The following is an 11443-nucleotide window of genomic DNA, read 5'->3' as shown; positions in this document are numbered from 1 at the left end:
ATTTTTCGCAGTCTGAACTCCACCGTCCATGTGCATCGCCCCCGGGCACATTCAACAGCTCAAAAGCAGCTTCTTGACCACCACCAACTTGATGAAGTCAGAAGAAGCAGAATTGACTGCGCCGAGGTGTGAGCTCTCCATAATTGAATTAATCGCTCCAAATTATATCACCTGAGTCCGCCACCGGCGACCATGTTTGCGAAGTGAAAAACAATCCTCCATTTAATAAATATGAGCAGCAGCAGTTAAGCGGCCACGTTCTGCACCGTGTGATGTGATTTATGGACATTGTTGTGTGATGTTGCACACAGCATCAGAGTGGGTTGACGTCATAATCTGCTTGAAAATGTTGAAAATTGTTTTATTTTATTCATAAAAAGTGATTTAAAATTAATGGCAAATATTCAAACATCTTGAAAAAATGGTGAATGCGTCAACAGAGAACAATTGTGACGAACTGCAGTTTTTTTAACATTCTTCTTTTGTCGCGATCTTTCGCAAGGTTAACCTACTAATTCGGTTCGAAGAAATTAAGCTACGCTCGATCAACTTTACTCGTGTATAATTTAATTAAAATTATTCAGGACTATTGCGAAAAGAGCTGCCGCAAACATCAGGCAAGTACTGCCAATCGAAGCAAATGCTCCAGAACTGAATTCTTGAACAACTTCACGACCCCAAATGGCGAACGAGTACAGGTCCGATCGTGGCTTCACCAGTTTGTGGGTGGTCTCTATGATCAATTTGCTGAAATATGCCAAAATTTAGCTACTAAACATCAGACTAAAACTTCCCATAACCTACCCATCTGTTGTGACGTCCCGCTCACTGTACTCAAACTCATCCACCTCCAGCGGAAGAATGCTCGTGTCCAAACTGGTTGGCAGCACCATGTACTTCTCTTCACCGAGGAAGCTACCCTCCAAATCGACGGTCTCCTTAAGCTCGATCGAGTTGAACACCACCATCGGGACCGTGTTGGCGCCACTTTCGAACCGCGTTCCGCACGACGCCAGCGTGGTTCCGGTACACGCTAGAACGGCACAAACCGTAACCCTGGACTCGGCGAATCCCTGGAACGAACGGGCCCCGTCAAAGGCCGCTAGTCGGTAGCGGTAGAATTGCTGGAATCGACGGGGAGGTGTTATCAACATGAGGCAGCTTATCAACAGATACTATTTGGTGGGCATCACCTGGGTTGTAATCGGTGCAGATAACTCGTAATCGATGGTGAACTTGCAGCACACTCGTTCGTGACAGAGGGATGCCTCAAACTTTTCATCCTTTGTCAGTGGAAGTTCGAATGTAGTATAACCATCAATGGGGTCTCGTAACATCTTCAGATTACTCATCTGAGCCGGACTGTACTTGATGACAGGTTGCTTCTTAACTTCCGCTTGAGGTCTGCCAATCTTGGGAACAGAGGCCACGTACAGCTTGCTGAAAGAAGAGATTCGATAATACCTAGAAGAACAATATGGTCTTACACTCACGTTTCAGCGTTATGATTCATTACGGAAACGATCCGACCTCGCTTGCCAGCGTACATTCCAGTGCCGGTGCTTCCGACCTCTGGATAACTCGCTCCAGCCGCCAGCAGATTCACGTTGTTCCGGTACGCCCAGGCCTGCTGAACCTGGACTCCAGTGAGAAAAGGCAGCCCTGAAATCCACATCGCCGGAAGGATTATGTCCGTAACTCCGCTGCTAATCAACTCCATTGCCGGTTCGTCAAACAAGACATCAAAAGAGGTAATCGTCCCAAATTCGACTCCAAAGTCAGTCTCAAACGTGGCCCGACTGGAGAAGATCGTGGTGTTGATGCCCGGCTCGTCAAACAGCGTGTACTTCCGATACCGAGCAATTACGACCCCCTGACGATCGAAGACCACGTTGGTGTTGAAGTGGTACAACCCATTGTCGGCGCAAGCCCGCCAATCGTAACCCTCCGGACAGTGGGCCTTCTCGACGAGGTTCACCACCAGGTACAGCTTACGGATCGTGGCCAGACAGGACAAATCCCGCACGATAGGATCGTACAGCAGATGGTTACAGGGAGCGATTTCATCGAATGGATTGGGAACGAAGGTAGCCGTTTCGATGTCATTTAAAGTGTATTCCGGGAATACCAAGATGTCCAGAGTTGTCGTAGAGTTGATGAGTTCCATGTATTTTGTTAGTGTTCTCGAAGTGTACGCCGCAGGAGAATCTGTCGCAGTTTGTTTGTCCTTGGAGCTGAATTCTACCACACCAGCCATGTAGTAATCATCTTCGGGCGTAGATTTCTACAAGAAATTGTAATCTTAAATATCGTAATTATTATAAATCTCGCAGTATTACTTGAAAGCTACTTTCTACAAATAAGATTACACAAAATAACGCAATTAAAGTCTTCATTTTGAATCTAGACAAAGTCCCACTCGGTGTGAATGCTGACTAAATACTGTGGCATATTGGCAATCGATGAAAATTGATAACGTTTTCGGGAGGTTTGTAATCAGCCGCTTACAGATTAGCTGTTGTTCGAAAAGCAATATTTCAGATAACGCAAAATGTTGCCAAATGTTCCAAGGAAATATTGTTTGAACATGGTGGTCATTCGCGTTTGGAAATCGGGAAAAAGTTAGAAACTTGCTTTTAAAAAAATCTGTGAAAAATTCTAAAAAAAATAATTTGGACAAAATGTCGAAATATTACAAAACCGTAGCAAGTAGGAATAATATTTGATTAAAATAAATTGTCGGAATAGTAACAGTATTGGACTACCAAATAACCATCCTTGAGCAATTCTCTACCAAAATCGGAAATGGATTTTATTTGTATTTTTGATTTGGCTCAAACATTGTGGGGGCCTTCCCTATGAGCAGGCTATGACCAAATAAGCTATTTTGCGTCATTGGTTCACCCATACAAGTCTCCATACAATTTGGCTGCTGTCCATACAAAAATTGTATGTAAATATTCAAACAACTGTAACTTTTGAGTGAATTTTCTGATCAAGGTATCAGTTGTAGGTATTGTTGAGGACTTTTGAGAAAAAAATAGGTACACGGAAAAATATTGCAGATTTTTTAATCAACTTTTTTTTCACCAAAACTCAATTTCTCAAAATACGTAATTTTGATTTTCGAGATTTTTGATATGTTTTAGGGTACAAAAATCCGCAACTTTTGAGCCATAGAGAAACATGGTCAAAAAATCTGCCGCCGAGTTATGAATTTTAGAAAAAATAGTAATATTTGGAAAAAATCGAGGTATCATGCAAAAACAAATTTGACATTATTCTTTAATGCAAAATTGAACTTGAAATCGAAAAGTACTTCACAGATTTTTTGATAAAGTGCTCCGTTTTCAAGATATAGCCACCGAAAGTTTGATTTTAGCGAAATATTTGCAGTTTTTCGATTTTTAAAAATAGTGACCATGAGTGACCATTTCTAAAAATATTTTTTTCAAAGATCAGAAAATTTTCTATAAAATTGTCTAAGAGACGTTGAAGATTGGACCTCGGGTTGCTTAGATAGAGCCATTTTATGAAAAATAAACACGAAAATTGAAGTTTTCTAAATCTCACCAAAACAACCCACCATTTTCTAATGACGATATCTCAGCAACTAATGGTCCGATTTTCAATGTTAATACAGAAACATTCGTAAAATTTTCCGATCTTTTCGAAAAAAATATTTTGAAATTTTTTAAATCAAGACTAGCATTTTAAATGGCCCTAATATTACATGTTTAGCCCTTTTAAAATGTTAGTCTTGATTTTAAAAAATATACAGCAATTCCATTTGAAAAGAGCCTAAACCGAAAAAAAGTTCTCTGATCGGGCTCAACATTTTTCTGGGTGTTCCTTGGCCAAAATAATTAGACCTGTATTTTTTGTTTGGCTATTAGGGTGACCTAAGCCGTGTTAGGGTGGTCTGAAAAATGGCAATTTTCGTCATTTTTCGCAAAAACCTCTTTTTTTCAAAAAAAAATCATATCTCCGCGACATTTCATCCGATTTTAGCTGTCTTAGACGTAAAAGAAAGGTGATGAGTTTGGCTATTTGGGAAAAATAGTAAGAAGTTTCAAAAATCTAGCTTACCATTTGAAAAAGTCGCATGAAAACTTAAAATGGTGATTTGAACGTGTCTGGGCCAAAGATCCTGTGTCTGAAAATATTTTTATCGGATTCCTCGGAAAATTTCACATATTATATCAAAAAATTGGCGATGTCGAACCGTACGTTTTGGAGATATGATTTTTCTAGAATATAAACTGAGTTTTTCGACGCGCCACGCGCAAAAACGGGAAAATGACGAAATCGGCAATAGATCAACTTTTTTCACTAAAACTGCGATAACTTCAAAATTTCAGCGATGACCTATAGATGTTTGGGTATCAAAATTTATGTAATTGAAAGACGCAACTCTTGGTATTCTCAGTATATTTCTTTAATGGCTATATAAAGTTTTGCAAGTGATAAAAAAAAAGTTTTGATATAATTTCCTACATTGTTTAAACCGAAGTTGAAAGGATTAGAACCACTTTTAGATATCAGAATCGAAGGGACCATCCATAATCACGTGGACACTTTTTTTTTGGAAATCTAACCCCCCCCCCCTCTCCCCTCGTGGACAATTGTCCATACAAAAAAAACTTTTTTGGATCGTGGACAATCGCCATACCAACAGGGGGGAGGGGGGAGGTGACCATAAACTTTGAAAAGTATTTGCAACGGCCTATGTTAGTACAAAAATGTATTTTGTAGAAATTAAAATATTAAAAAAGTCTGTTAACATAAAAATTCAAAAGAACTTTCGCTTAGTTTGATACCCATATTGCAGATTTAAAAAAATAGAGTATTTTCAGTAAAAAAAAATAAATTTGAGTTTTTCAACAAAAAAAACTAATTAAGTTAAAAAAACATACAAAATTTTGCGTCGTTTGATATTCATATTGCAAATTGAAAAAAAAATATTTTCAAAAAAAAACTCTGCTACAGTAAAAATGCTAACAAAATTTCGCTTCTTTTGATAGCCATATTTTGTGAAAATTTAAGTTTTTTACAAAAAAAAATCTTTTATAAAGTGAAAATACATAAAAAACTTCAGGTCTTTTAATAGCAATATTGCAAATTTTGAAAATTTGAGTATTTCCGGAAAATACGGTATTTTGTGAAAATTTGAGTATTTACGAAAAGACGGTAGAGTCCAGACTTGATTATCCGAAGCCTCGATTATCAGAAGTTTCGATTATCTGAGGTTTGTATGGGACTTCGGATAATCGAATCACGAACAAAAAATATTCTTTATATTCTTACTTTTAAGAAATTTGAGTTCTGCGACCCTATTTTAGGCAAATTTGAATGGTTGATTGCAAATTAAATACAAGAAAATGCAATATTTCATCACCGCCAAATTACTTAAGACTAATTTAGGGGTTATACTTAAGCTGAATAATAAAAAAAATCAAGGCAAAAAACCGAAGTGAAATTTTGCTAAGGCCTTCTGATAATCGAGTCTGGACTGTTTTTTGTGAAATTTTTAATGTTAAAAAAACCGTAATACAGTGAAAATGCTAGCAAAATTTCGCTTCCTTGATACCCATATTGCAAAATTTCAAAATTTGAGTATTTAAAAAAATATGGTATTTTGTGAAAATTTTAATATTTAAAAAAAAACTTTGATATGCAATGTGTTGAAAAAATAAAAATTAATAATTTCCCAATTAAAAAAAAAACAATTTTAAGCTTCAGATAATTTCAAATTTAATAATTAAAAAAATAGATACGCAAAATCAAGATACTGGAATTACACTTCAAAATTTTTGAAAATCTAAAATCAAAAAGAATTGAAAAAAAAATAAAATTTCTAAAATTAAAACAAAAACATCCAAATGCATTTCTTTTTTTAAAATCAGATATTGAAAAAAATCTTAAATTGAAAAAAAAACAGAATTTTGAACACAATCCTAAATTTCATAATTCAAGATCAAGATTGCTGAGATTATTTGATTATCTACTTGATGAAAATCCAAGTGAGGCCGGATAAGTTATCATTCTGTAAATGTCCTTCCCGTCACGAGTTTCGCCGAAACCATTTGTCTAATGACCAATTGGTCACATTCACGAAACGTCCCCAAGGGCACGACCAATCGATATCGGTCCGCCCGAAAAACTCCCAACCCATTTAGCACAACTCGCGGTGGTACCTTATGACCCCGCGTCGAAGTTCTGTCGACCACCCGCCATGCACGACTAGCCCAATTATGACCGCGGTTAGAAATCGATCGGCGCAACAATATACCACAATTTACGCGGTCTTTCACTGACTTCTTGAACTGGGGACCGCAACGTCCAAGAAGGTTGCGATATGTCGCCGCCCAACTAACCTCCGTTGGTATGCAAATTCGGTGGTGGAGGTCTGTCACACAGCACACAGCAGTTCTTTGACGGCGAAATTGCCACACACCACACTACTGAGGGGGTCGGCGCGAACGCAACTCAAAAGGGAGCAATTATTGGGGATCCATGTGTCGTCATGGTCTTTGAAGTTGGTCAAGACTGTACGGGTCCCTCCCTACACTCGGAGGTTCTCCAAGAAACCAAACCTATATGCAATGTCAAAGTGATCTGGTACTGCTTCTCGGCTCTACTGGGCAGCTTTAGACGACTCACTTCGTGCAATTAAGAAGGTCATTAGCCCGAGCTACTAAAACTGAGCAATGCTGGGTAAATTTTTGAGGTACAGTAGGGGGCAAGTTTGTAGTGACGAGCTCGACGAGCTCTAATGAAAAAATCGGAAAAGATTTATCAAAACATTGCATACCTTTGGGCGTTTTCACCAAAACAACCCTTTCAAGATTATCCCACCTCTATCGCCCCTCACTGTAGATCTTACATTGTAGGACCTGGTGGGGTGGGGGGTCCTCTACAGAACGATCTGACCCCGACCGAAGAAGCCCTCAAGGGAGAAAGAGTGAGAAAATGAAATGTCCAAAAATGCTGCCCAAAAGGGAGTCCATTAGCAGTGCGTCGTTTGGTTGCCAAATTCTGCGGATCGATCACCGACGATCGTTGGGTTGTATAGTGCTAATGAACTAGGAATTTGTGGACCCCTCGGAGCACCCCATGGTAGTGAGGGGGAGAACACGAATCATTAACCTTTAGTGCGGCTTTTGGGGCAGCGTAGGATCCAAAATTTTGCATTCGAACATTGCAACATATTCGTTGATTCTTATTAGCGCGTATAAATTGCTGTTGCGTTAGGGCCGAAGGAGGCTCTTCTCAAATTTATTGGATGCGGTTTATGATTTTCTTGAGTGGTCAATTAGAGAACGAATTTCCAGAGTTAGTGATGCCGAAATTGAGAAGATCGAAGGATTTGATCAATAACGCAAAATTACCATTCAAGAATTACGTTTTTACGTTTATTATCAAAATTTTGATTTTGATTAAGGAATAGAATAAAGAGCTTGAGTCATTAAGTCATTCCAGTTGTAGGAGTCTGTTCCCTTGAGAAGGTACAGAGTAGGTAGTCATTGCTGTATTTCAGCAACGAGCTTTCGAATTATCAAAGTTATAACATAAAATTGTATAAAATTGTCTGAACCAAAAATATGATTTGCAATGATGATTTTTATAAAATATTTATCAATATTTAACATTTGCCATAACATTTTTTTTAATAACAACTTTAAAATGTCTAAAACTTTAAAACCGTGCACTCAAAACTATACTGCAACTAAAATTATTTTTTTGATTCAGTATCAAGGTTATTAACGATAAAATTATTGAGGCTCGATAATGACAGTTCTATCTATTTCACAAAATATCGTTTTTTTTTTCGAGAATACTAAAATTTTATAAATTTGCAATATGGGTATCAAACGAAGCGAAATTTGTTATGCATTTAAACATTATTGAAGTTTTTTGAAAATATAAAAAATTTCACAAAATTTCGGAAACACTCATTTTTTTAAATTTGCAATATGGGTATCAAACGAAGAGATTTTTTTTATGCATTTCCACTTCATTAGAGATTTTTTTACAAAGAATTAAAATTTTCACAAAATAAATACCGTATTTTTTCGAAAATACTCATATTTTCATAATTTGCAACATGGGTTCAAATTTGTTATGCATTTTCACATTATTAGAGTTTTCATGAAAATACTAAAACTTTCACAAAATATCGTATTTTTTTGAAAAAAAAAACTCATTTTTTACAAATTTGCAACATGAGAACTAAACGAAGCGAAATTTGTTATGCATTTTCACATTATTAGAGTTTTTGGAAACATCCAAATTTTCACAAAATATTGACCTTTGAAAATTGCGAAGGGGTGATGAATTGGTTCCTACTTTTCATCTGTGGTCCACGGAGCATTTTTTGGGGGTCCTGGTCAATAACGAAGTAGCAGCTACGGGTAGACACCAATGCTATGCTATGCAATGCTACATCCAAATTTTCACAAAATATCGTATTTTTTCGAAAATACTCAATTTTTCCAAATTTGCAATAAAGGTATCAATCGAAGCGATTTTTTTTTATACATTTTCACTTCATTAGAGTTATTTTTACAAAAAACTAAAATTTTCACAAAATACTTTCATAATTTGCAACAACACAAAATATTTTCATAATTTGCAACATGGGTTCAAATTTGTTATGCATTTTCACATTATTAGAGTTTTCATGAAAATACTAAAACTTTCACAAAATATCGTATTTTTTTGAAAAAAAAACTCATTTTTTACAAATTTGCAACATGAGAACTAAACGAAGCGAAATTTGTTATGCATTTTCACATTATTAGAGTTTTTGGAAACATCCAAATTTTCACAAAATATTGACCTTTGAAAATTGCGAAGGGGTGATGAATTGGTTCCTACTTTTCATCTGTGGTCCACGGAGCATTTTTTGGGGGTCCTGGTCAATAACGAAGTAGCAGCTACGGGTAGACACCAATGCTATGCTATGCAATGCTACATCCAAATTTTCACAAAATATCGTATTTTTTCGAAAATACTCAATTTTTCCAAATTTGCAATAAAGGTATCAATCGAAGCGATTTTTTTTTATACATTTTCACTTCATTAGAGTTATTTTTACAAAAAACTAAAATTTTCACAAAATACTTTCATAATTTGCAACAACACAAAATATTTTCATAATTTGCAACATGGGTTCAAATTTGTTATGCATTTTCACATTATTAGAGTTTTTTATGAAAATACTTAAATTTTCACAAAATATCGCATTTTTAAAAAAAAAACTCAATTTTTACAAATTTGCAATATGGGATTTTTACAACATAAGAGATTTTTTTTTTAAAGAACTAAAATTTTCACAAAATGCTGTATTTCTTCGACAATACTCTAATTTTCATAATTTGCAACATGGCTATAAAACTAAGCGAAATTTGTTATGCATATTCACATTATTAGAGTTTTCGGAAACACTAAAAGTTTCACAAAATATGTTTTTTTTTTTCGAAAATACTCAATTTTTCCAAATTTGCAATAAGGGTATCAAACGAAGCAAATTTTTTTATGCATTTTCACTTTATTATTTTTTTAAAGAACGAAAATTTTCACAAAGTACCGTATTTTTTCAAGATACTCAAATTTTAACAATTTGCAACACTGGTATCATACGAAGCGAAATTTTGAATGCATGAAAATTCTCAAATTTCCATACTTTTCAATACGGGTATCAAACGCAGCAAAAAATTATATGAAACATACAAAATTTGAATGTATGTATGAAGCATGCAAAATTTCACTTCGTGTGATAACCATATCGCATATTTTGAAAATTGAGTATTTTCCAAAAATTACGGTAATTTTTTTTGTGTTTCAAAAAAAATCTAAGAAAGTGAAAAAGCATACAAAATTTCGCTTCGTTTGATACCCATGTTGCGAAATATGAAACTTTAGTATTTTCGGTATTTTGTGAAAATGTTATTTCTTTTTTATCAAAAAAATAACACTTATAAAGTGAAAATGCATACACAATTTTGCTTCGTTTTGATACCCATATTGCGAATAATAAAAATTGGAGTATTTTCGAAAAAACGGAATTTTGTGAAAATTTTAGTTTTTCATCAAAAGAAAAACTCTAATAAAATGAAAATGCAGACAAAATTTCGCTTCGTTTGATACCCATATCATATTTTGAAAATCTGAGTATTTTCGAAGAACACCAAATCGATCCGAACATCCCATCTCAAGAAAGAGAATTTCATAAATTTACATACCTATTTTATATATTCATACCCCAAAATTGTATGGAGACTTGTATAGAAAAACTTGAGATTCAAAATGACTTCTTTTGACAATGCATTGACAAAGTTTCATCCAAATAAAAAATACAAATAAAAGTAGAGAACCACTCAGTGTTGCCATTGAGTGAAAGAAAAATACTATCTGTTGGGATGCGACCCTATTCGCACCCGACTGCGAACTGTCTTCGTGACAGCATCAACATCTATCAGCCGTGCAGAGTCTTCCATTCTCTCTTGCACCCGCGCCGGCTGAAGAAGTGCGATCAGTCTGTAATTACTTATAATTATACTTGATCTAATAAAAGTTACTTGTTACGGTAAACACCTCGCATTACTCGGTATCGTAACACTATCATTTGATAATTTCCGCACCAAAACATCAGACAGCGATCGTTACTATAGCTTGCGGCGTTCTCTTTCTCTCACTCCTTCTCATTTCCTCTTCCACGCGCTCTCACTACTGAGTTTTTCGTTCTCTCAGACCACGCTTTACGTCCCGTTATACTGCGCTGGCTAAATTAGTTTTGTGGCGGCTTTTGTGGTTGAACCTGGTTGAACACAATTGAGAGGGGATGACTGTGATTGTAGAAATGAGAGAAAAAATGAAATACTCAATCGCGAGTGTTTAAATATACAAATAAATTATTGTTCAATATATTCGGCGCTGAAAGCATCAAGATGAAAAAGCGGCAGCGATTTTTGAGACATGAGTTTTCGGGCATGATAATTATAGTCGCTAAGAATTGAGAGTTTGACAATTTTACAATCCTGGTTGAAAGAAGACAGTTATATTTGAACAAAAACAGAAAAACAAACATATTTTGTTCATTCACCTCCACGCGCTCAGCAACAACCTAAACGGTACCGGAAGATTGATTAGCAGCTAATTCACACGTGAAACAATCACAGCTGATAATTAATACAAGACGGTCGCTTCCTGCAGCCACAGCTCCAGATAATGACTCCCACACAATGTACCTGTATCAATATCAATCCCTATGAGTAATGACAGTACCAAAATGGGATCTCCCCGTCCAACCGGTCCAACAAGCACGCTTGTAATCAATTTCGTGGCGTAATTTATCGAGGCTCTTATCGACGCCACAGTCATACGCCGCAGATATGGTAATAAACGGCCCAAAGCAGTGTCGTCGATCCTTTATTCGAAA

The 11443-nt window shown here is 35.9% G+C and overlaps 1 protein-coding gene across 1 annotated transcript; it reads right to left on the bottom strand.

The window, feature by feature from the left end:
- Positions 1 to 545: 545 nt before the first annotated feature.
- On the bottom strand, positions 546 to 2410 carry LOC120419161 (vanin-like protein 1). Its single transcript, XM_039581811.2, has 4 exons — positions 1494 to 2410; positions 1194 to 1440; positions 805 to 1124; positions 546 to 747 (listed from the first exon to the last, which is right to left on the bottom strand). The coding sequence occupies exons 1-4, from the start codon at positions 2255 to 2257 to the stop codon at positions 567 to 569; spliced, it is 1512 nt and encodes a 503-aa protein (XP_039437745.1). The 5' UTR covers positions 2258 to 2410; the 3' UTR covers positions 546 to 566.
- Between the last annotated feature and the right edge of the window lie 9033 nt (positions 2411 to 11443).

The sequence above is a fragment of the Culex pipiens genome, chromosome 2, assembly GCF_016801865.2.
Source record: "Culex pipiens pallens isolate TS chromosome 2, TS_CPP_V2, whole genome shotgun sequence".
Taxonomy (NCBI): domain Eukaryota; kingdom Metazoa; phylum Arthropoda; class Insecta; order Diptera; family Culicidae; genus Culex; species Culex pipiens.
Note: the sequence above shows the minus strand (reverse complement) of the source record. Positions and strands in the feature narration are given on the sequence as shown.

Excerpts from the sequence above, each read along its gene's own strand:
- LOC120419161 (XM_039581811.2), bottom strand. The coding sequence starts at position 2,257 with ATGGCTGGTGTGGTAGAATTCAGCTCCAAGGACAAACAAACTGCGACA. Across the intron at positions 1,125-1,193 it reads CTGCACCGATTACAACCCAG|CAATTCTACCGCTACCGACT; the intron begins GTGATGCCCACC and ends CGTCGATTCCAG. Across the intron at positions 748-804 it reads CGGGACGTCACAACAGATGG|CAAATTGATCATAGAGACCA; the intron begins GTAGGTTATGGG and ends GGCATATTTCAG.